Here is a 27,500-nt window from a genome sequence, read left to right as displayed (position 1 = left end):
CACACACACACACACACACACACACACACACAGGAGTGGGCACACATAACCCTTATACACACGCACACACACACGCACACGTACACACACTTCAAGGAGCAGAGTGTACGTCTTAGAAGAAGGGGAGGGGGAGGAATGAAATGGGGGGTGGGGTGGAGGAGGGAAATGGGGGGTATGGAGGAGGGGAAAGGAGAACATGAAAGAGGACGGGAAACTGGGGAGTGAAGGAAGGGAGGAAAGAAGAAGTGAAAGAAGGAAGGGAAAAAAACAAGGATGGAGAGTAAATAGGAAGAAAAAGAGGACGGAAAAAAGAAAGAGAAGAAAGAAGGCTGGAAGGAGAAAAAGGGGAGCAAAAAAGAGCGCGGAAGGTTGAGGAAAACAGAGATAAGGAAAGGGAAGAATGGTAGGGGAGCAGGGGCTCAATAAATAGGGAAGGGAGAGGTGAGGGTAAAGGAACGAAGGGGGTAAAGGAGAGGCAAAAAGAGAGAGTCCTTGTCTATTGCGTAACATTAGCAGGACAAAGCAACATAGTTTAGTGCAGAAAGTTTACATGTGTATGTATTTATATGTATATATCTCTATACATATACATATATATACATGTCCGTACACTCATACATACACACACACACACATATATGTATATATATATATATATATATATATATATATTTATATAAATATATATATATATTATATACATACATACATGCATACACACACACACATACATACACGCACATACAAACAAACATAAACACACACACAAACACACACACACACACACACACACACACACACACACGTATACGTATATATACATATATGTATATATATACATATATTTATATATATATATATATATATATATGTGTGTGTGTGTGTGTGTGTGTGTGTGTGTGTGTGTGTGTGTATACATACATACATATATGTACATATATATGTATATATATATGTATACATATACATATATATATACATATATACATATATATATATATATATGTATGAATATATATATATATATATTTATATATATATATATATATATATATATATATATATATGTATGTATGTATGTGTGTGTGTGTGTGTGTATGAGCGACCGTTAATCACTGCATCAAAATTTAAATGTGTATATACATATTTTCTTCTACATAAGAACAATTGAAATGAAAAGAAAGTTCATGTTACAAAATACAAAATCCACACACACACACACACACACACACACACACACACACACACACACACACACACACACACACACACACACACACACACACACACACGCACACACACACACAGCCCCACGTAGCATGGGTGTAGCATGTGCATGATTCTGCGTGCCCCCGTGCAAGGCCCCATGATCACCACCTACCGCGACACTTCATCCTCCTGCTTTTTTTCCTCTCCCCTCCCCCCCCCTGTCACACTCCCTTTCCCACCCCCCCCTGCCCTCCTTTCTCTTTCCTCCTCTCTCTCCTTCTTCTTCTTTCCCCCCCTCCCTTCCCCTCCTTTCCTTTTCCTCCCTCTTCTTCCTTCCTTCTCTTCTCTTCCCTCCCTTTCCTCCTCCTCTTCCTCTCTTTCCCCTCACTCTCCTCCCTTCCTCCTTTCCCCTCCCTCTTCCTCCTCCTCTTCCTCCTTCCCCCCTCTTTTCTCTTCTCCTTTCCACCCGCCCTCTCCCTTCCCCTCCTTCCTCTTACTCTTCTTCCCGCCCTCCCCTCTTCCCCCTTCCCCTTTTTCCTCCTCCTCTCCCCCTTTCGCTTCCCTCTTCTTCCTCCTCCTCTTTCTCCTTCCCTTCCCTCTTCCACCTCTTCATCCCACTCCCTCTGCCTCCCCATCCCCTCCCCCCCACCAGGAGGCACAGGAGCGGTGTCACGGGCCAAACCGCAGCGCCAGGGAGTGCCACTCGCCACCAGCGGCACAGAGCCAGTAGAGGCTGCCACCACTCCAACGCCGCCTTTGCAATAGCATGAGCCATCTCGTCAACGCCACTCCTGCAACTGCATCCGTCGCTTCCTTAAATCATACCGCATCCAACGCGACGTCAATGCAACCCCGACGTCAATAATGCCTTCGAAATTGCATCCATCAAGACTGCAACTGCACCCGCCACGATGTCAACAATGTTGCAACCGCATCCTACGCCTCCTTAATCGTCTTTGCAAGAGCATCGAACGCGACGTCAGCACGGCAACGATATCAACCAAGACGTCAACACCGCCTCTGCAATTGCATCCGCCTCCTCCATCATTCCAGCCGTCAAAAGCACATGTTCTCACTCACGCTGGTAAGGAGGGATCGGCATACGCTAGATAAGAACAATAAAAAATAAAAAGAAAAACAGTTGATAAAGAAGAAGGTTAAGAAAAACAAGAGAATTAATAAGAAAGGTTAGGCGAGGTCACGATGACGCTTGGAGATATTCATTGATATTTGTTTTTTTTATGGTGTATGGTGATGATGGTGGTGGGAATGATGATGATGATGATGATGATGATGATGATGATGATGATGATAATGATAATGGTGATGATGATGATGGGAATAATGAGAATGATGTTGATGATGATGATGGTGGTGGTTATGATTATGGAGAAGTCTTCAGAAGAAAAATGAAAGCAATGACGGGCAGACTATGAGAATTTATGACGATTTGGAGGAAGTGAAAAAAAGAGAAGGAAAATAGAAATTCTAACAAAATAAACCAACTCTAATGATAAAAAAAGAAGAACATGCAGGGGAGAGGGGGGGGAGGGGAAGTTAAAGAATGAGATGATGATGAGATGTAAACACAAAATACGAGGAATAAGATTGAAAGAAAATAGTAAAACCGAGAGCAACAGTCCTAAATCAACTCAAACGCATTGAACAAGAAAACACCAGAGAAACAAATACACAACGAAACAGAAAAAATAAGAAAGAAATATTTAAACAACAACTGCTTGTTCTAGATCGTTGTGTTAGATAGAAGAACGCTTGAAATAACATGTTATAAGCAAACTAATGACTAAAATGCTTGCACCTTGAAGTCTTCAGTCACAAGCTTGATATTGTGTGAATAACGAACGGAAATTAGAGTAAGAGTGGACCCACGAGGCAGGGCTGACGAAAACAAAAAGATGAAAAGTAAAATTGAAACCAGAGTAGAGGGAGAAACAAGAAAAAAAAGGAAAATGAAGAGTAAAGGTGTTCGAATACGCAGAGCAGAAAGATTAATGGAGGAAAAGATTGAAGCAGTCAAGATCTTTTCTTTTCTCATAACTTTTTCCTACATAATCATATATTTTTTCATGTTAGCCATAGTCATTTCACCAAAGATTTATCAGTATTTTCATACTGATTTAACAAGCTATCTCCATAATCATAAAGTATAATTCCAACATCACTTCAGTCCGCAATTTAATCTGTAAACTAGTACATACACCTCAATTCAGAGAAAATATATATTTTTAATACGCCTCAATCTTTGCAACCAATAACTTTCAAAACATTAGATAACCAGTTTGCATTGTAAGGCGTGAAAATCAGCTAAAATAACGGTCAAAGACAAAAATGCAATAGTTGGGATTAAGCTGTCCATCTTAGCTCCTGAGGGGAATTTCGTCATCACATTCGCGCTGTCTGTCTGTCTGGCTTTCTTTTTCTTTTGTCTGTCTTTCATCTTCTAACACTTTCTATTTTTATCTCTTTTTGTATGCCCCATTTTTATAGTAATCACTTTCTCTGTATTCTTCCCTTTCTGTCTGTCTCTGTCTCTGTCTCTGTCTCTCTGTCTCTGTCTCTCTCTCTCCCCCCCTCTCTCTTACTTTCTCTCTCTCTCTCTATCCCTTCCTTTCTCTCTTTTTTCTCTCTATTCTCTCTTTCTCTCTCTCTCTCTATCCCTTCCTTTCTCTCTCCTTTTTCTCTATTCTCTCTTCCTCTCCTTCTTACTCTATTTTCTTTCCTCTTTTCTCGTCTCTCTCTTACTTATTGGAGACAAGAACCAATCCTTCTTAATTCTCTCTATCAGCCGAAACTTGCGAGGCCATAAATCACTCCCATTTTATTTTCCTTCTTCCATAAATTCAGTATCAGGAAAAGTCTTCATGCCGTCATGCGCATGAGACGTGAGTAATTAAGACGCGTCCATCATGCACAGCAGACGCCGGCGATTGAGATGGCGATTTGATGAACATCTGTCATCATTATCATCACATGCACGCGCACCAGGATGAGGATGTGCATGGCATGTGCATGGAAGGGAGACTCGACAGATACGCGATGAGGTCATGCAAAAACATGACGCCATGCGCTAAAGCCATTCCTGGCATAATAAAAATGGAAAATGATGAGACCGAGAGAGAGAGAGACCAAAGAAAAGAAAAGTTAATGGAGAGATAACAGGTCACTATCATTATCATTATCAACATCTATTATCATTATCATTACTATTATCATCATTATTAACATATACCATTATTATCATCATTCGCTTATGTGTAAAAAATATATAACAACAAACAAAAATTAATGGTTTTACTTATGGGAGAAATAACAACAGTTGTAGCAGTCATAATAAAATGGAACTGATAATAACAACGATAATAAAAAATAATACAAAAAAAAAATGTGGTAGTAGTAATAATAAAAATATAAATTGATGATAACAATAAAACCAATGATAATAAAACCAATGAAAAATAAAACTGAAAGTCACAAGTGAAGATTTTAAATTGATTTGCAAATCCTTCAATCCCATAATTAAAAGGATGCAGGAGCGACATTTCCCGTTGATTCCGGCCACTGCACGTGTCAAATTGCATTGGGAATGGATAATATACTCAGGCGTTGTTGCCACGTCTTGTTTATTGCTGCCACGATTTAGGGGGTGGGGGTGTGTGGCAACAGCGCTGAGTTACTTTAATTTTATGAATTTATGTTTTTTCCTCTCTCATTTTACGAAAAAAGACAAAGCAACAATGATGTGAAGGTGAGAGACACAATAATGATGATGATGATGATAAGTATATATCAAGAAGATATAGTAATAAGGATATATCATACATCAACAGTAGCCATTCATATAGTAATAATAATAGAAGTAGAAGTAATACTACTGGTTGTATTAAATAAAAGTAATGATGATAATCATGATGATGAAAACGATAGAACAACATTAATAGGATAATCTTCTTACCATTTTAATCGTAAACAAATATAACAACCGTAATAACTTCTAGTACCAGCAGCAGTAACCACAATAATAACAATACCACAAACAACAGTAATAGCGCCAGCATCAATAATAAACAACAATGGAAGCTAATTTCCCCTTCAAATTATCACATCGTAAATCACGCGATAAAAACATCCAACAACAAACGTTATTTAACTTCTACAGTATTACATAAACACGCAGTGGACGAGGCTGTGTAGCTGGGTTTGATAAAGCGCCATTTTAAAGTTTGTTGCTAAAATACGGTTGCTGGTTTTCTTTTCTTTCTTTCTTATTTTTCTCTCGCTTTCTTTCTATTTTTTTCATCATTCTTTCACTCTTTTTTCTATCCTTTTCCCTTTCCTTATTACTCCTTCCCCGCTTTCTCTCTCTCTCTCTCTCTCTCTCTCTCTCTCTCTCTCTCTCTCTCTCTCTCTCTCTCTCTAATCGTCTTTCTTTCAACAGTAGCTGTTACTACCTCGTACCCCTTACCCACCCCTCCCTCATCCTACCCATACCCTCGACCCCTCTACCCTTTACCCTACCATCCAACTCCTCCCCCCTACCCTTCCCCTTCCCCTTAGCCTACCCTACCTCCTCCCTAATCCTGTCTGACTATCCCCTGCCCCCCCCCCCCTTCATCATTCTGAACAAGGTTGTCGCATGTTAATTCTAAACAAACAACATTCATTCTGGGTTTAGTGTGTTAGCGCCGGGAATGCAAACGCTTCAAAAATATCCAAAATGAATAAATAAATAAAAATCAAAGGAAAGAAATTCTAAAAATAATGAAGAAAAGGGTATTGAAAATGAAGAATAAATATAGAAAATGAATTAATTAAAGGAAAAAGTAAGAAGAAATAAGAACAAATAAAGAAGAAAAATGTCCAAATCGAATGAAGAAAAAAATAAAATAAAAAAGGAATTAGAATGTCTATTCCCTATTTCGGACGTATAAAAAAGACGTTCGTAAAAGATTTAAGCCTTAGACGAGAAGCAAGTTACTAATCTCTTGGGAGGCAGAAAAAGTTGACAAATCAGAGGGAGACACGGTAGAAAAAATAGAAGGAATGCAAAAAATAAAATAAAATGTCTTTTAGCGGGAGACTGAGCATGATGATTTGTACTTTAATCTCTTTCTCTCTCTCTCTCTCCTGTAATATTTCTTTCTTTCTTTCCCTCTCTCTCTCTCCCTTCGTATTTCTTTCTTTCCCTCCCTCTCTCTCCCTTCATCTTCCTCTCTCCCTACCTCACTTCATCTCCTTTCCCTCTCCCTTTCTTCCTCACCCTCTCTCTCCCTCCCTCCCTTCATCGCCCTCTCCCTCTCTCCATCCCTCCCTCTTTCTCCCTCTACCCATCCCTCCCTCCCTCTCCCTCGCTCCATCCCTCCCTCCCTCTCCCTTCATCTCCTTCCCCCTCCCTCCCTCTTTTCATCGCCCTCTTCCTCCCCCTCTCTCACCCTTCCTCTCCCTCTCTCCCCTTACATCCCCCCTCCCTCTTCCTCTCTCCTCCCAACCCCGTTCTCCCTTTCACCACAGTGTAAACAACAGCCATCATCCACGTGTTAAAAAAAGAGGCGAGAGGACACGTGACAAGCGGGAGCTGTTAGGGTAACACATAATTTCTGCGCCGCGGAGATAGCCCCTAAGTGGTGCCAATGTAGTCCCCGAGTAGCACCCTCGTTGTTCGTAATGAGCAACCGAATAGTCCCAGAATAGTAGTCCAGTAGCCTCCAGATAATCACCTAGGTAGCACCCTGCGGTCCCCGAGTAATAGTCAAATAGTCTCCTAGTAGCAGTCACGTAGCACCCAAGTAGTCAGTCTCCCAATTGCACTCAAGTAGCCCTCATACGGCACCTATGTAGCATCCATATAGTTCCCCGAAGAGTACCCCAGGTAGCCAACAGGTAGTCTCCGCGGAACGAGAAGGTGGCATGGGACATAAGAGCTACCGAAAGTCTGTCTGTCTATTCGTTTCGACCGTTTGATTGTCTTTCTGGTTGTCTGTGTCTATGTTTTTCGATTATGCATATTATGCTTGTATTTGTCTGTGTCTGTATTTATGGCTGTTTCTGTCTTTTTGTGTATCTTGATTTTCATAACTTTAAGGCCACTCTGTATTACCAAATAAATAAAAAGGAAGATATGATAATGAAACAGATAATTATCAGAATAAGTGAATAACAAATACTTAAAATTTTAATGAATATGAAATGATCAACAAAAAATAAAGAACCATTTATGGGAAAAAAAATGAAAAAGAAATAAAATAAAAATTAAAATAAGGAACTGCCAACCGAGGTATATAAAGTAATAAGTAAACAAATAAACTAATACATTAATCCTCTTTTCATTGAAATAAAACAAGAAAAAAATAAGCAAATAAGCGAACAAATACATGAATCCTTTTCACATTAAAATAAAACAAGCAATACAAAAAAATACAAATAAAAGTCTCCTTCTCATACACGACCGAAAAGAGACAAAAGAAAACGAGATTTTTTTTTTTTTAAACACAGCAAAGAAAACGGGCCGAGACACCACGATAGAAAATGATTCGTTCAGCTCGGAATGTGACGGCGACGATGCAGCGGGTTCTTCGTTCGATGTCGGAATGGCGACGGAGGAGATAGGCGCCGACGGTACTAATTCTTTTCTTTTTTTATTTGTAAGGGTGGGTGGTGGGTCGTTGGAGGCCGTTTGGTTTTGGTATTTTGGCTTGTTTGTTGGTTGTCTGGTGTTATGATTTTTATTTTTATTATTTATTTCTGAGTATCTTTCTATGTATCTATCTTTTAATGTATATCTGTATATACACATACACACAAAAAAAAACACAAGCAAATACACTCCTTCTACACATACCAATCATACCAACCTCCATACCCACAAACCACACTCATCTCATCTCTCCTTAAATGACATGCACGTCGACACGCCAGGAGGACAGAGCGAGTGTGAACTTCCTAAGTATGACTCGAGACTTCACCCTCAAGCATTCCAACCTCGGATCAGCTGTAATGCGATCTCGAGTAAATAGCGTGGTCCTTAGAAGTGTGAGAAATGGGAGGAGTTCGCTTGGTTGGTTGTTCATTCATTCATTCATTCATCCCCGTATCAGTGTTCATTCATTGGTTTTGTTTGTTTGTTTCGCTGTGGCATTTGTTAATCTGATAGTTCTTTTTTTTCTTCTTCTTCTCTCTCTTTCCTCTCCTTTCTTTCTTTCTTTTTTCTCTCCTGTCTCGTTCCTTTCCTTTCCTCTCTGCCCCTCCTTATTTCACAACGTTTTTCTTTCTTTTTCCATTCCCACCTCTCCTCCCCCTCTTCCTCCATCTCTCCTTCCTTTCTTACTCTCTATCCTCCCTCCTTCCTTTCTTACTCTCTATCCCTCCCTCCTACCCTTCTCTCTATTCTTCCCTCCTCTTCTTCCTTTCCCCTTCTCCTCTGCCTCCTCCCCGTACGAACAAAGACGCTAGTATACTTATGAATGAACGCGTGGGTGTATGATATGAATGAAGGCGGTAATTAGACAAGGTGCATGCGCGTGTCACTGACATTAAATGCAGCAGCGATCATTTAAGATCATGTTCTGTCTTGCGTCATGAATGATTCTCTATAGATCCTCCGCTAAGTATCATGACGTTTCGGTGTGTGTGTGTGTGTGTTGAGTGTACTGGGCGAAGCATTAATTAATTGTACTGGGAGAGATATTCTTTGTACTGGGAATTAAGAACTGTGCTGCGAGACATTTTCGTTTTACTGGGAGAAATATCTACTATGTTGAGAGATATTCGTTGTACTGGTAGAAAAAAATGTAGCTCTGGGACAGATACTTGTTCTACTGGAATATATACTAGTTACTGGGAGAAATATTCGCTATACTAGGATACATATACTGGGAGATATATTAGTTGTACTAGAATACCATAGTTATACTGGGAGAAATATTCGTCGTAGTGTAAGAAATATTCTGCACAGCTATCTGTCTTCCTGTCTGACTCCTGGCTCCCGGTCTCTTTTATCTGTATGGCTGTCTATCAGTATACTCATTTGCCTGTCTGTTATTATCTTTGTCTGTACGGTTATTTCTCTGCCTTCCTAACTGACTCTCTGATTGAATGTGTTATTTCTATGGTTGTTCATCTGTCTGCTCGCCTGTCTGTCTGTTGGTTTATCTATAAACATATTCCAACGCGTCTAACGCTTTGCTTCTTCACTTGCTTGTTTGCTTATCTCTTGCTTGCATTCCCCGCCTGTCAACAAGGCAGCCTGCATCAATATCTGAGTACTCACACGCACGCAAACTCTCTCTTTTTCTGGCTGGCTGTCGGTCGGTATCTATATCTCTGCTTACTAGTCTTTGTATATCTGTATGCCTGTGTGTCTTTGTCTGCCTCTATCTATATCAACACGGACAAACACACGCGCGCACACCCAAATGAAGAAGCCAAAATCATAAATATCGACCAACTTAAAAAAGAAAAGAAAAAAAAAGAATAAAAAAACGCCATCTCCCTACCTACACAACCCCAAAGAAGCTTAGAAAATAAACATTCACATCCCTCGGAGACCTAAGAGGTTTTTGTCAAGGCTTTTTTTTTATGTGTGCTGTCGATTACGATTCTTTTTAGATATATACTTGCCACTGTTCTATCGCAGTCGACGAATAATTATAGGCTCGCAAGCTATCCCGTTTTTTCGTCGTCTTTTTGTCAGGCTGTCAAGATCTCCGTTCGGGTGCCGGCTTGGGGATACACTTTGATCTTGGCATGTATGACTGTCATACTCTTCTCTCTCTCTCTCTATCTATCTATCTATCTATCTATCTGCCCGTCTGTCTGTCTGTCTCTCTCTCTCTCTCTCCTTAAGGGAATGAATCCTACTGGGAGCACTTACGAGAGCAGCAGGAGGCTTCAAGGAGCGAAGGGAGGAGGGAGGGAAAATGAAGAAAGGGGAAATGAGGGAGAGAATATCAGATGAGAAGGGGATAAAGAAGGGAGAAAATTGGGAAAGGAGATAGATAGGGATAAATAGAAAGGGGAGGAGGAGGAAGAGGAGATTAGAAAGGAAGGGAAGACGAATAGGAGAGGGATAGGGAGAAAGAGGAGGAAAAAAATCGAAGAGAAAGGAGAAGAGAAGAGAAGAGAGGAAGGAGCATGATGAAAGGAGCAATAAGGAGATAGGGTACGCCTTGCCCTGATTCCCGCACGCATACCCTCCTTTTCGCTAATGGAGTCTGAGCGCCGCAATAACCTCTGTGAGATTGGACTTAATTCATCGGGGTATCTAACTAAGGCTTCGTTCACTGGGGTTTCCTTTACCTCTCAATGGAGGGGTTTCTCCTCCTTCCTCCTCTTCCCTCTTCCTCCCTCACCGCTCTTTCTCTTGATCTCGCCCTACTCACTCCATCTTCACTCATTCACTCAATCTCAATCCGTTTATCCTCCCTCTTCTTCCTCACTGCTCCCTCTCATCCCTAACCCCCCTCCCCTACCTCCTGATCCTTCCCTCGCTCTCTTCTCTCCCTTCTCCCCACTCCTCCTGATCTCCCTCCTTACCTCCTTCCTCTCTCTCTCTCTCTCTCTCATTTCCCCCTTCTTCCATCTCTTCTTCTCCCTCCTCCCTTCGCTCCTCCTCGCCCCCCCCCTCATCTCTCCTCGTTTTCGTTCGTTCTTAGACGTCTTGTCATTCCTTGAAATAGACGGCGATTGAGACGAATTGGTAAACGATGCTTTTTTCTTTCTTTCTTTAAGCAAGGGATTTCACCTTTATAATATAGTTTAGTGAATATATGTGCGTGTACACAGACACATACACGGACAAAGTCACACACACATATATATATACATATATGTATATATATATAAATAGATTTATATTTATATATATGCATATATATATGCATACATATATACACACATATATATACATATATATAAATATATAAATATATTTATGTTTATATATATATGTTTATATATATATATATATATATATATATATGTGTGTGTGTGTGTGTGTGTGTGTGTGTGTGTGTACGTGTACATACATATATATACATATATATATATATATATATATTTCTATTAATTTATCCCTGAGAGCATATGCATTTATCATTACATAATATTTACAATATTGAAAAACTTTCCCTTTCAGACTTTCATAAAAATATCAAATCCGAAAAAAAATATATATAAAACACTGCAAAGTTATATACACACTCCAATTGAGTCATGCATCATCAATACAGTTCTATCATTTCTTGCAATATATATGATATTCTAATCGTCAATTCATTATTTTTTTCTATTTTAACGATATTCAATTTCAGTTTTTATTGCCCTCTTTCGCCTTCACAAGTCGCCTTGGTCCTCTTCCCATTCTCTCTTCCCTCCCCCTCATCCCCCCTACCATTCTTCCCCCAACCCTTTCTCCCCTTTCTTCTCTCCCTCTCTCATCCTTCTTCCCTCCCCCTTCCCAAATCATCCCCGCCGCCTCCGCCTCCTCCTTCTCCTCCTCCTCCTCCCCTACCCTCCACCTACCCCTTCCCCTTACCTCAAATACTTCTTCCCCTCACTCTCCACCCGACCCCCTTGTCCTTCCAACCCTTTCTCCTTTGCATCTCAATCTTCCTTCCTTTCCCCCCTCCCCCTTCCCCCAACCCCACCCCATGACCAGACGACAGACAGACAGGCAGACAGAAAAAGCAGTCTGGCGTTATACGAGAGTGTATTTGGTTTGGGTCAGCGCGTTTAACTCAATAGCTCTAAGTGGGGGCACGACTGACTATGACACAAAGAGAGAGAGGGAGAGGAAGGAAGGGAGGGAGGAAGAGGGAGAAGGAGGGGGAAGGGGAGGGAGGTTGGAGGAAGGAAAGAAGAGGGAGGGGGAGAGAGGAAGCAATTGAGGAAGAGAAAAATAGAAAGATAGAGAGAAAGTGAGCGATATATATATAAATATATATATATATATATAGAGAGAGAGAGAGAGAATGGGAGGGGGGATATGGCGAAGGCGACACGGCAATCTCTGTATATAGTCTAGTAATAGATAATGGTTATCAGTATCCTAGAGTGTGGCGTGACCATACGTTTTTTTTCTTCTTTCTTTCTTGTGTGTGTGTGTGTGTGCGCGCGCGCGCGCGTGCGCATGCATGTATACTTAAGTAAGGGTTACGTTAATACACGTGACCGTTAATACGTGTGTGTTCCCACTTACATACGTCTGCCTACGTGACAAGGACATAAAGCAAGTCCAAGGAATGCCATTTCATCATAGGAATTTCCCCTCGACCCCCTTTCCCCTCAAGCTTCTCTCCGACACACACTCAGCCCTCCCCTATCACCTCACACTCCTACGCCAATTTTCAGTGCACAGGAAGGGGGGAAGAGAGGAGAGGAGGGGAACACGGGGAAGGGGAGGACGGAGAGAGATGGGAGGGGAAAGAGAGGGGGAAGGAGATGGGAGGGAAAGGGGAGGGAGGGAGGTGGGAGAGGAAGGGGGAGGAACACGGGGAAGGGGAGGAGGGAGGGAGATGGGAGGGAAAGGGGAGGGGGGAGGTGGGAGAGGAAGGGGGAGGAACACGGGGAAGGGGAGGAGGGAAGGAGATGGGAGGGGGAAGGAGATGGGAGGGAAAGGGGAGGGGGGAGGAACACGGGGAAGGGGAGGAGGGAAGGAGATGGGAGGGAAGGTGGTGGGAGAGGAAGGGGGAGGAACACGGGGAAGGGGAGGAGGGAGAGAGAAGGGAGGGGAAGGGGGAGGGAGATGGGAGGGAGGTGGGAGAGGAAGGGGGAGGAACACGGGGAAGGGGAGGAGGGAAGGAGATGGGAGGGAAGGTGGTGGGAGAGGAAGGGGGAGGAACACGGGGAGGAGGAGGGAGGGAGATGGGAGGGGAAGGGGAGGGGAGAGGAAAGGGGAAGGAAGGAGGGAGGTTGATAGGAGGGGAAGGGGGGAGGGAGAGGAAGAGGGACGGGGTTATTGGGTGAGGACCAAAATGAGATAAAGCTGTGCATGAACCGTGAGTTGAGGCCCCGATACCCCTACCCCCCCCCCCTCGTACGTGAGGCTCATTACTGATGACTAGCTTCTCAGGCGTCGACTCTCGTGCAATGGATCGCTGCTTCATTGCCTTTCGAGAACGCTGTCTTGTCGTACTCGGGAGCTCTCACTCTTAGTTACTCTTGTCTCGACTTCACGATCAAATTTATACTCATTTTGCAACACGACGGAGCTCTCACATTCATTCACTCTTGTCTCTGAATTTCACACTTAGCTTCATACTCACCTTGCAACGCAACGGAACTCTCAGTCTCATTCATTCTTGTCTCTCAACTTCATTCTCATCTTGCAAAACAGGATGGAACTCTCATTCACATTCATTTTTGTCTATCAACTTCACACTCAACTTCATGCTCATCTTGCAACACGATGGAGCTCTCACTCTCCTTCACTCTTGTCTATCAACTTCAATTTTTTGTCTCTAACTTCCTGTATCGCTCTAACTCACTCTCACTTAACTTGGAGCTTTCCTACTCTAACTCATTCTCGTCTCTAGCTTCAGATGCAGCAATCTCTCACTCTGACTCTCTCTCTCTCTCTCTCTCTCTCTCTCTCTCTCTCTCTCTCTCTCTCTCTCTCTCTCTCTCTCTCTCTCTCTCTCTCAAACCTCACCCTCGCTTTCTCTCAGTCCAGAACTCTCGCTCTTACTTGTGTATCGAACCTAAGCCTCATTAAGCTGATTATCACCCAACAGACACTCTATTCTAAATACTAAATACTCTCCCTATCTTTTAATCCTCCTTTCCTCCCTCTCCCCCTCTACCTCTCCTCCATCATCCCTCCTATCTCCTCCTCTAACCTTCCTTTCTCCTCCTTTCTCCTTCCTTTCTCCTCACCCATCTTGTATACCTCCCTTCCCACTCCCCTTCACCTCACCCCTCCCTCCTTTCTCTCTCCTCCTCCTTTTTCCACTAATACCATTCTCTCAGCCTCCCTACCCCCTCCCCTTCCCTCCCTTCTCTCTCCTCCTCCCTCTCCCAGCTCTTACCACTCCCTCTACGTCCCTATCCCCCCCCCCGCTCTCTTCTCCCCCCTTCCATCATCTCCCTCCCCACTCCCCTCCCACCCTGTATGTTTACACTGAGCCAGAACCACAATGCCACTTAGCATTGAATTCACTCCACTTAACGGTTCGCTGAAACAAACGCAGTGTAGGCCTTCGGAAATAATACGTATCTATTTCGAATCCTTGTTTCTAAACTCTAATTCTTATCAAAGTGTTTTTCCTTTTTTTTTTTTTTTTTTTTACTGCGTATTTTTCTTTTTTTTTATGCGTGTTCGTTTTTCTTCTACTTCTCTCGTTAATGTTCTTTTCTATTTTTTTTTCTTTTTCTTTTTCATTTTTTTTTTTCCTTTTTACTTGATTCTATTTTTTTTCTATATCGTTTTCCCTTTCTTTTTCTTTTCTAGATGTTCTTTCGTGAAAATATAATTCATTTCACATTAACTGTTATCATTAAAACTATTACTTTATTTACATCACCATGGCTATCGTTAAGACCATTTTCGTCACTCTTTTAAAACAAAGTCTCAAAAGAAGTTAACTTGTCTTGTTCTACTTGTGTTCTTTGTTATAGCGTTATTGTTCTTCATTCACATTCTACAACATCTCTTGGCATTCGTGTTATTTTAGGAGTCTTTTTTTTCAAAAGCAAAGATGCACTTGATATGTTGAAGATTGATGACGTCTTGACAGGTCATTGCTCATGTCAATTAAACTTTCTTGATAACTAGAAGATTCGAGATGATAATTAACTGAGATGTAACGAAGTTATTCGGACATGTTGCATTCAAGCAATCACTACCAAACTCTTAATTAAGCGTATCTTACTCTCGACTGGAAAAAAAGAATTTAGAAATCATGTCCTTCGTAAAAACTTTCAATTGCCTTTCATTTCTAGAAAGACTTTCAAATATCCATTGATAAGTTTCAGAGAGAATAATAAACACTTTATTAACAATGGTATATCTTGAATGTTTCTAAAATGAATATATAGAACAGTGTGTATGTAAAAGAGATGAACAAACTAATAAAAATACACATACGTACGAAAGATTACTTACTGAGATACGTACACATACACACAAAATAGTCACACAAACATTTCATATTCGAGATGGCGATACGCATTTCCCTTTCTCGTTTCCCTTGTCTCTACTTCACTCGGCTAAGTCTTAAATATTTCGTATTTTTTAAAAAGAACAAACATATTTCTTTTCCTTCTCTCTGAGCTCGATCCTCGCACCAAAAGCCACTTATAAAAAAATGAGACATATTTTCGACCCCTTAGTTCAATAACGACAATGTCTGACCTTTTGTGTTCAAAGCTGGATGTAGTTTACGTGCAGCGGTCACACAATAGTTTACCTTCTTTACTTTTCTAGTACACTGTTGTCCCTTTTTAGATATAAGAATGTATTTGATAAAAGAGAAACAGATATGGGAATGTATGTGAGACGGCCTTTGGTCATGGTATGTGTTTGCTTACTGTCACTCTCATCATCATTATCATTACCATTATTATCGTCATCATTGTTGGTTTGTTGCTGTTATCCTTATCATCACTATTATGTAAATCATCAATATTATCAACATTATTACAATCATTATCATCATTATCAATCATGATCAGTATCAGCTCCTATCATTTTTTTTATTTTTTTATTTCAATTTGAGACCATTTGAGTTCATTTTCTCTTTTCCTTTCTCCACATTCTATAATTTGGGAAACTCTTTTTATCAATTGGTCTAAGTGCTTGATCTTGAACCGCCAAAGGCAATTCTTTTCCTTTCTTCTCTTCTATATCAAATTATCCCTCACTTGCCGATCTAAACATTTCTTGATCAATATTTTTCTACATATCTTGATAAATTTTTTGCTTTCATTTTTTTTATTAATCTTTCATTATCATTACAAGAGCCATTACCATTATGATTCCCGATTTCAAGATCATCAACAATATTATCTTTCATTATTACTGTCACCAAGATATTATGAAAAAACAGCTTGTTGATAGAATGAATCAGCTGACTGAAAGAGCAACGGGATCAACTGATTCAGCTGAATTCAAAACGGGATCGGCTGATTCACAGACGGGGTCAGCTGACTTAAAGACGGGATCAGCTGATTCACAGACGGGGTCACCAGATTCTTGTCTGTCTTGTCTGGCCCTCGACCTTTCTCCAGCCGGAGGTCATGGCGCTCTCCAGCTTGCAACTTTGAGGAATTCCTAGACATATGTGACCCTCAAATGCCCTGAGGGAGGCATCACAGAGGGGAGTCGGAGAGGAGGGAAAAGCGAAAGAGAGAGAGAGAGAGAGAGAGAGAGAGAGAGAGAGAGAGAGAGAGAGAGAGAGAGAGAGAGAGAGAGAGAGAGAGGAGAAAATAGGAAATTAGATAAGGGAGGGGAAAGCGAGAGAGGAGGAGAAAAGAGGAGATGAAATGAGAAGGGTGGCGTTGGAGAAGAATGGGGAAGAGGAAGGGAGAGGAGAAGAGGCGATGCGATAGGAGGATTGAGTGAGGGGAAAAGAGAGAGGGAAGAGGAGAGGGGGAAACAGAAGCAGAAGGGGGGAGGGGGGAGTGGAAAGCGAGGAAAGACGTTTTGTTATTTACAATAGTGTTTATCTTTACTTTATTACGTAAAAAATCACAGTAATGATAGTCTTCATGATATAAGTTATAATATAATAACCATTTAATAAAATGAAACCAATAACAATATTATATCAATAACATTCCTAACAATAAGATAACAATAACACAAATAACAATTCGATAATAATAATAATACCACAAAAAATAAAAACAACAACAAAAACAACAGCTACCAAGATTTTCCAAAGCTCCTGACACCATACTATTCAGACACACAATACCAACAATATCCCCTCATCCAAGTCACTTCGCTTCGTAAAATAACTTCGTAATACAAGCATCAGTTCTCTCTGACCCGCATATCACTATATCGCTCCACACACCATAAACTCAGGGCACTATCACGTATCACCATCATCGCCCTCCAAGCCAGCTGGGGAATGATCACTATCATGGGGAAGGGGTAGGGTTGGGGAGGGGGGTGAGGAAGAAGAGAGAGGATGGCATAGGAGGGGGGGGAGGAGGAGGAGGAGGAGGAGGAGGAGGAGGAGGAGGAGGAGGAGGAGGAGGAGGAGGAGGAGGAGGAGGAGCAGGAGGGAGAGAAAGAGGTTGGGAGGGAAGAAGATATCAACTCTTGCCTATTTTTCTGTGTCTGTCTGTCTGTGTCATGTGTCTCTCTCGCTCACTCACTACAATTGGATATCTGTAATATCGCATCAGACGGTGGAATGGAGGAGGGAGGGGGAGAAGGGAAGAGGGGGAGGAAGAGGAAAGGGGAGGAGGGGGAAGAGGAGGAGGAGGAGGAGGAGGAGGAGGAGGAGGAGGAGAGGGAGGGAGAGGAGGAGGAGGAGGAGGAGGAGGAGGAAGATGGAGAAGTGGAAAGGAGTAAAGGAGGAGGAGGAGGAAAAAGAGGAAAGAGGAGAAAGAGGAAGAAGGATAGAGGAGGAAGAGGAAGGATGATAAGGATGAAGGAGGAGGAGGAGGAGCAAGATAAGAGGGAGAGGAGGAGAAGGGGAAGAAGGAGGAAAAAAGGAAAAGGGAGTAAGATAAGAAGAGGGTTGAAAGAGGTATTAGGCAGAGGAGGTAAGTAGTAAACCATGAGCACGAGGGAGGGTGTATGAGGCGGCATGAGGCTATGTTGAGAGGGGAGCGGGTACGGCTTGGCGAAGGACAACATATTGTTCAAACTCCTGACATATTTTCATCTCATCAACCAGGATTTTCTCTTGCCACTGGCCATGGCGTCAGCAACCCTTATTTTCTTCTTCTTTGTCTTCTCCCTGTTCTTCGTTTTAGTGTTGTTATTGTTCTTTCTTTCTCCTCTTTTCTTTCTTCTTGTTATTGATCTTCTTCTTCCTCTTCATCTTCTTTTTGTTGTTCTTTTTCTTCTTCTTTTCCTTTTCTTTCTTCTTCCTCCATTTATCATTCATCCTCCTCCTATCATTTTTCTTCTTCTTCCTCCTCCTCCCTCTTCGTCATTCTCTTATCCTTCTTCTTCCTCCTCCTCCTTCATCCCCTTATCCTTGTTCTTATTGTTCTTGTTCTTATTCTTGTTGTTGTTGTTGATGTTGTTGTTCTTCTTCTCCATTCTTCTACTTCCTCCTTCCTCGCTCTTTCTCTTCAACGCCAATCCTCAACGCCTTATCAGCGAAGTATCACCATCACTAACGACACACTTTCCGGCTCAAAGGAATTCACTGCGTTTGTTCTCTGTCACCGTTTGTCTTGTTTTTGTTTGTGTTTATTCTTTGTCACCGGCAAGTCGCTTGCGTTTCAAAAAAAAGAAAAAAAGAAAGAAAAACAAAAACGAAGAAAAGAAAAAAGAAAAACGGTCATTAAACTAGTGCCTCAGTCTTAACACAATTATTTTCTTTCTGTGACCACAAGAAGTACAAGCTATTTGTACCTGTCTCTTGCTTTTAATGCTGCTTGAATGACCTCTGTTTCTGTCTCTAAATACTCTCCAGGCACAGAAGTCTCAACTCGAGTAGGTGTTCTTCTGTTCTACTGTTCTCGCATTCTGTTTTTCCTCTCGTGTTATATTTCTCTTCAGTTATTTTTCCCATATGTTCTTTTTTTTCGTGTGCTCTCTTTCCCGTCTATTCTTTCTCTCGTGTTCTATTTTTTATCTGTTCTCTTTTATTCGTGTTCTCTTTCTCCTCTGTTCCGTTTTTCTCTCGTATACTTTTCTATCTGTTCTCTTTTTTCGCGTATTCTCTCTTTCATGTGCTCTCTTTCTCTCTTGTTTTCTTTTCTATCTGTTCTCATTTCCTCGCGTTCTCTTTCTCAACTGTTCTTCATCTCCCGTGTTCTCTTTTTCGCGTGTTCGATCTTCCTCATTTTCTCCTGCTTCCCTTCCCCCGTGTTCTCTCTTTCTCTTTCTTTTCTCTCTCCCTTTCTTCTGCCCTCTTGTTTTATTTTATTTTTTTCGACTTTCCCCTTGTTCTCAAAACTCCTCACTCCCTTCTCCTCTCCCAGTTCCCCTCATTCTATCGTTTTCCCCTTGTTCTTCTGTTTCTTATTCCTGTCCCCTTGTTCTCCTTCCTTTTGTTTTCTTGTCCCGTGTTTCCCCTCTTCCTCATTCCCTATTTCCCCTCTACGTTTCACAAGAGGAAAAGTAACGGTAATACAACTAATAACAATAATAGTAATTCTAACGATAATGTTAATAGTAATGGTAATATGATAATATAATAATGATACAGAGTAATACGTAACACCAGTTATAACGATAATATAATAACGATATATACCAATACGTAACACTAACAATAATACCACAATAACACCACAACAAAAACAAATAACAACAAACAATACCAACAACAAAAATAGCAACAACACTCACCGAAATCCGCCTCGCAGACATGTTGCTGTGGGTGGCGTATGTGGCAAGAGCAAGGCATCGCGGGCGGCACCACCACGCCCACAACGGCCAACACCGTCACCCACCACAGGCCGCCCATGCTGTCAAAAAAAGGGAAGGACGACATGTTGTCAAATTCGTTCGATCTTGTTGATGTGAATTGATAAAGGAATAAATTAATTAATTTAAACAGGTGATGTAAATTGTAATTGTGTTATGTTAATGGTGTTGGAGGCATGTATTATGAGTAAAGTGTTGTAGTCATAGTGTCAAAATTATAGTGCTCTAGTTATAGTGTTACGATTATAGCGTTGAAGTTATAGTCTTATGGTTCTTGCGTCGTAGTGCTGTAGTTATGGTGTTATACTTATGGTGTTGTGGTTATAGTTATGATCACATAAACATATCCACAAAAATACAAAGACATTAATGACACATAAAAACTAAACTAAAACACACACACAAAAAACACAGTATTCCAAGTACAAACAAAGCAAGAAAAATAAGAAACAAGAAACAAAGAAAACAATAATAATACCGCAATAAATTCTAAAATGATATAAACTCTGAAGGCAATAGAGCTGGCCACGTAATCCCACAGGCAATTAGCATAAATTACATGTCATTACCGTCAGTGAAATCATAAGCATGTTTTTTAATCAAATCGTAAAATAATAACGACAGTAAAAATCTAAATCGTGCACATCACTTTAAATCATGAAGAGGATAATTTTTTTGTCGAAGTTGCAACATATGTTATCATTATTATTAAAATTACAAATATCACATATGTCGTTGTGATCATTTTCATCACCATCAATATAATCGTTTTCATCATCATAAATATCACTATCATTTCGACAGGCGCTGACCACACAAAAGCCATAAACACAAAAAAAAAGAAAGGAAAAAAAAAAAAAAAAAATATATATATATATATACCCATTGTCGAATGACTAGATGAAACCATCCAAATGACTGTCATATATATCCATGTTTTAATTGTGAATTAAAATATGGATATATAATCACAAAAGAAGAATAACTGTTAATCAAGAAAATTCCTTCATTAAATATGTATACACACACACACATATAAATATATATATATACATATATATATATATATATATATATATATACTTATAGATAAATAGATATATAACTGTGCTTGTGTGTAAGTCACAATAAAACGAAATATGACTTAAGTAAAAATGGAATTTGCTAAAACTCACACCGCCAAAGAAAAAATAAAGAAAAACGGAGAAAAAAAACAATATATATACATATACAAATGATAATATTGATGATAATAATATTAACGATAATACTAATTAATAACTAAAAATGATAGTAACAATAAAAATAATGATAATAGCAATAGTAATGGTAATCTTAATAACAACAATAACAGCAATAATAATAACAATAGTAATAATAATAATGATGATATCAATAATGAAAGGAACAATAACAAAAAATATAATACCAAGACGTAACAATAACACAAACAACATTAGCAACAAAAAAACTATAATAAAAAAATATAAAAAAACAAATGCATATTGATAGATACGAACAAAACATTGTCATTTTCCTCTAACAAAGAAGTAATTGAAATACACGCCATTTGAAGCCATCACATAATGGTGAGTTTTGCGAATGTTTGCATATCACGCAGACATCATTTTCAATTTTCAATATCATTTGCAATGCTGACTGCAAACAGATTACGTTTCACGAGCTTCTCTCATTGGAAAAAAATGAATGAATCGTCGTGACAATTGAATTGATATGTATTCTACTTATTGTCTTCACGTTGATGTTAATGTTATTTTTAATGAACAGGTGAAATGAGCTGTTATTTTAGCGCGTGCAAATTATGCTGAACAGGTTATGCAGGTAGAACAAATAATAGTGATGCCTGTAACAGTAATGATAATAATGATAATGTTTAATTACAAGAATAACAAGAATGACGATGATAACAAATATGATAGTAATAAAAATGATAGTGATATCAGTAATATTAATAATAATAATAATAATAATAATAATAATAATAATAATAATAATAATAGTCATAATAATAATAATCATAATCATAATAATAACAATAATAATAATAATGATAATAATAGTCATAATCATAATAATTATAATAATGTAGCAATAGTAACAATAACAATAATAATCATAATAATAACAATAATAACATCATAATAACAATAATAACAATAATCATCATCATCATCATCAACACTGTCATTGACGTTTATAAAATTGTTTGTATTGTAAATATGAGCATAACGTCATCATCATTTTCATAATACTTCAACATAAGCAGTAGTAACATTATATACATATTCATTTATTCAGAAAATATAATGCCACTTACAATGTGTTCTTGATAATTATGTATAACGAGTATTCATGAGTTATTTTCGGACTATGACGTCATCCCAGAGGAACTGAAGGAGAAAATGTCGTTGTGTCTTTATTGCTAAAGTTAAAAAAAAGAACATGAAAAGAATAATGAAAGATAATGATGATGGAGGCGGAATGGTGATATTGATGATAATAATGATAATGAAAGCAATAATAACAATAATATCAATGAAAAATATGATGAAATTAGTGAATTAGTAATGACAACGATAATAAGGGTAATCATAACCATAATAGCAGTGGTAATAATGATCATAGTAATCATAATCATGATAATAATAAGAACAAAAATGATAATAACAATAATAACAATAAGAAGAAAAACAACAGCAATAATAATAATGATAATAGAAACTACCATTATCATCATTGATGTAATACTGATAACAATAATAACAACCATGATAATGACAACAAAAATAACAATAATAATCATCATCATAACAACAATAATAACATTAACAACAATAGCAATATCAACAATAAGAAGAAAAACAACAGCAATAATAATAACAATAATAACAATAATAACAATAAGAAGAAAAACAACAGCAATAATAATAACAATAATAACAATAAGAAGAAAAACAACAGCAATAATAATAACAATAATAACAATAAGAACAAAAACAACAGCAATAACAATAACAATAATAACAATAATAACAATAATAACAACAATAACAATAACAATAAAAACAACAACAATAATAATAACAATAATAACAATAATCATCATCATCATCATCAACACTGTCATTGACGTTTATAAAATTGTTTGTATTGTAAATATGAGCATAACGTCATCATCATTTTCATAATACTTCAACATAAGCAGTAGTAACATTATATACATATTCATTTATTTAGAAAATATAATGCCACTTACAATGTGTTCTTGATAATTATGTATAACGAGTATTCATGAGTTATTTTCGGACTATGACGTCATCCCAGAGGAACTGAAGGAGAAAATGTCGTTGTGTCTTTATTGCTAAAGTTAAAAAAAAGAACATGAAAAGAATAATGAAAGATAATGATGATGGAGGCGGAATGGTGATATTGATGATAATAATGATAATGTTTAATTATAAGAATAACAAGAATGACGATGATAACAAATATGATAGTAATAAAAATAATAGTGATATCAGTAATATTAATAATAATAATAATAATAATAATAATAGTCATAATAATAATAATCATAATCATAATAATAATAATAATAATAATAACAATAATAATAATATAATAATAATAATAATATAATAAAAATAATAATAAAACTAATAATAATAATAACAATAATAACAATAATAACATTAATCATCATCATCATCATCAACACTGTCATTGACGTTTATAAAATTGTTTGTATTGTAAATATGAGCATAACGTCATCATCATTTTCATAATACTTCAACATAAGCAGTAGTAACATTATATACATATTCATTTATTCAGAAAATATAATGCCACTTACAATGTGTTCTTGATAATTATGTATAACGAGTATTCATGAGTTATTTTCGGACTATGACGTCATCCCAGAGGAACTGAAGGAGAAAATATCGTTGTGTCTTTATTGCTAAAGTTAAAAAAAAAAAGAACATGAAAAGAATAATGAAAGATAATGATGATGGAGGCAGAATGGTGATATTGATGATAATGATAATGAAAGCAATAATAACAATAATATCAATGAAAAATATGATGAAATTAGTGAATTAGTAATGACAACGATAATAAGGATAATCATAACCATAACAGCAGTGGTAGTAATGATCATAGTAATCATAATCATGATAATAAGAAGAACAAAAATGATAATAACAATAATAACAATAAGAAGAAAAACAACAGCAATAATAATAATGATAATGATAATAACAAATTATGATAACAATGTGATAATAATTACAATATTTTTATATAAATAATAATAATGTTAACAATAATAAAAATCATAATGAACACTAACAGTTATAAAATAATACCCTTAAAAAAAAAAAAAAATGCACCAAATATCAAACGCTTTGTATCACGACATAATCTAAACTATTCGAGACACCTGTCACACTTTCCCACGCCATACACTCACACACTCTCTGTTACCTCATCTTTCCCTCACCATTCTCTCTCTCTCTCTCTCTCTCTCTCTCTCTCTCTCTCTCTCTCTCTCTCTCTCTCTCTCTCTCTCTCCCCCCACTCTCTCTCTCTCTCTCTCTCTCTCTGTTACCTCATTCTTTCCCTCACCATACTCACTCACTCACTCCCTCATTCTCTCCCTCACCATACTCACTCACTCCCTCACCATACTCACTCACTCCCTCACTCACTGCTACCTCATTCTCTCCCTCACCATACTCACTCACTCCCTCATTCTCTATTACCTCATTCTCTCCCACACCAATGACCACAACAAGGACCTCTGTGGCAACACGTCAACACAGATGCACACGAATAAAGGACACGAGGGAATGTTCAGCGAAACGGGAAACCGATGTGACTGGCTCTAATGATAGAAAGATTAAGGATAATGATGATAATGATAGCAATGGTATTTGTGGTTTTGGTGGTGGTGGTGGTGGTGGTGGTGGTGGTGAAGGTGATGGTGATGGTGAAGGTGAAGGTGAAGGTGAAGGTGAAGGTGAAGATGAAGATGAAGATGAAGATGAAGATGAAGATGAAGATGAAGATGAAGATGATGGTGAAGGTGAAGATGAAGATGAAGATGAAGATGAAGATGAAGATAAAGTAAAAGATGAACATGAAAATAAAGATAAAGACGAAGACAAAGATGAAGAATGACGATGGTGAAGGTGATGACTATGAGGATGACGATGGTTACAGCAATAGTAATGATATATTATAACTCCAGCTCATAAAAATAATGAGGGTGATAATCATAATAACACCAATAACAATAATAATAACAGGATATCTCTTATAATGACTTACAATATTAATCATAATGTCTATCACTTACTTGTTTAAGGTTAACCGACACTCAAATATATTCAATAGTATTATATCAATAAAATTTTAGTTACTTCGTTGTGGTTTATTGTAAATCCAAAATGAAATGTGAAATTATAGTTGGGATGAAATGATGATGGTGATGATAGCGATAGTGATAATAATAATGGTAATGATGGTGACGATGATAATTACTACGATAATAATAGTACAGCCTTACTCATCACAAACAAGACAGAGTCACGCACCATACAGACAGACAGAGAAAACAAAACCCGACAGACACAAAGCCCAGCACTAACTCCCCCCCCCCCACCCCCCACCCCACCCCGTCGCGACGTGCTAAGTACGTCAATCAAAACAACTTCAAATTGATAAGCACAATGGTTCTCCAAGTGATGGGACATTCTTACACTTGATATATCGTAAAAAAAGAAATACAAAAATAAAACGGGGTATGGAATGTTAAGATATCTTAGTATTGTTATTGGTGGTCTTAATGAAGTGGTCAATTCTTGTGGTCACTATTTTTGGTTAGCTCCTTGGGTGTGGAGCAGCTAGCTATCTGTATCTATCTATCTTTCTCTCAGTCTGTTTCTATGTATTTCTCCTTTCTTCCCTCATTATTTTATCTCTTCACCTATTTATCTATTTATTCTCTCTCTCTATCTCTCGCTCTCGCTCTCTCTCTCTTTCTCTCTCGCTATCGCTCTCTGTTTCATTCTTTCTATCTCTCTTTCTCTTTCTTTCTCTCTCTCTCTCTCTCTCTTGGAGGGAGCAAGAAATGATTATAATATTTGTCTTTGGTGTACAGTACAGATTCAGAAAAAAATATTATTAATGTCATATGAGCAAATGTCAAGCTCATTATCGACAGCGTGTGGTGCACATTGAATTGCAATTAATTTTCTTATCTGGAGAGAGATCAAACAGTAGAGCAATTGAATGCAACCAAAAATTAAGTGTTTGAACATACACAGCTGTGGGGTTGTTTTTGTTTATTTGTTTGTTTGCTTTTGTCTGTCTACCTATCTACCTATTCTCTCATTCTCGTTCTCTCCCTTTCTTACTCAAACGAAAAAAACAATCGCTACAGCTTTCTCTCTCTCTCTCTCTCTCTCTCTCTCTCTCTCTCTCTCTCTCTCTCTCTCTCTCTCTCTCTCTCTCTCTCTCCCCTCCCTCTCTCCTCTCTCTCTCTCTCTCTCTCTCTCTCTCTCTCTCTCTCTCTCTCTCTCTCTCTCTCTCTCTCTCTCTCTCTCTCTCTCTCTCTCTCTCTCTCTCTCTCTCTCTCACCTCATTGCTTTTGAAACGTAACCGCTTGCCTCAATAAATTTATCAATAGTCAAACTCCCTCTTTCTATCTCCTTCTCCCTTCCATCTCTCTTCCCAGACACAAAACTACAGAATCTTACTTTAAAATTAAAACTACCTATCTATCAGCCAAGACATCCCATTATATAAAAGAAAATAGACTTTTATATCACACGAGATGTATATATATCATCCAGGTAAACCGGGTAGCAAAATTATATGCAAGGAAATACACCTAATTAGGGCGAGGTTTGTGTTTGTTTACGTAATGTTGCGCAATTCGACCTTCAGTTATTTTTATATTGATTCGTTTCATTTTTTTAATAGGTTAATACGAATTTTTATCCTTAAAAATATGTTTAGATTTTGAATTATGTATTTTATCTATTAATTTTTTCAGCGTGTATGTCAGTATAATTAGGAATGTGTTAGGTATAGCAGAATAAATTATTAAATTTTAGATAAAGTTTTTCTTAAATGCTGAAGTGTGCGTACTTGTAAGCATACGTATATGCACCAATTAACAATTAATGCAATGAGAAAATTAATAGAATGGTTTGCAAGATGTTATGTAAAGATTTTCACAAGCAAATTAACAGGTAGATCTGGAAAATGAAAGACCAAAATACACGAAAAAATAAATAAGAGAAACAGAAAAGGGAAGATTTTTTTAAGCGGATATACAAGACACTATATAAAAAAAAACGCGAAAAGGGGGGTAAAAATAAGAAAACAAGAAAACCAACGAAAGCAAAAATATAAAAACCTTTTCTTATCCCGAAGCGAAGACAAGTCAAGAAATCACCCTCTTAAAAAAAAAAAAAAGAGAGAAAAAAAAACAATACCCGTAAATTATCCAAACACGTTCTTCTACGATCGTACAATATTCACGGCCTCAAGCTATCCACGCCCGCACGCCCACACGAACCGAAAACACGTGGTTCGCCCGCCCTCTCGACACACAAGACACACGCGGGAGCTCCGAATGCGAGGTCCGCCCGCGACCACGTCTGTACAACGACTGAGCGCGGACTCG

General features: G+C 38.4%; 1 protein-coding gene across 3 annotated transcripts in view; it reads right to left on the bottom strand.

Annotated features, from left to right (window-relative positions):
* The window catches only part of Timp (Tissue inhibitor of metalloproteases), a 201,791-nt gene that overhangs the window by 140,204 nt on the left and 34,087 nt on the right, over positions 1-27,500 (bottom strand). The window contains exons 1-2 of one of the 3 annotated variants that reach the window (XM_086543474.1): positions 27,231-27,500; positions 19,706-19,824 (exon numbers count right to left, since the gene is read on the bottom strand). The exon at positions 27,231-27,500 is cut by the window's right edge and continues 7 nt beyond it. In XM_086543474.1, coding sequence (XP_086399600.1) covers positions 19,706-19,823 — 118 coding nt within the window. In that variant the 5' untranslated portion in view covers position 19,824; positions 27,231-27,500. The remainder of the gene's footprint in view (positions 1-19,705; positions 19,825-27,230) is intronic. The other 2 variants (XM_086543475.1, XM_086543473.1) reach the window with 2 other exon arrangements.

The sequence above is a fragment of the Penaeus japonicus genome, unplaced genomic scaffold (assembly GCF_977035675.1).
Source record: "Penaeus japonicus unplaced genomic scaffold, GWHDUDI00000001_assembly GWHDUDI00000013, whole genome shotgun sequence".
Taxonomy (NCBI): domain Eukaryota; kingdom Metazoa; phylum Arthropoda; class Malacostraca; order Decapoda; family Penaeidae; genus Penaeus; species Penaeus japonicus.
This window is presented reverse-complemented; position numbering and strand designations above follow the sequence as displayed.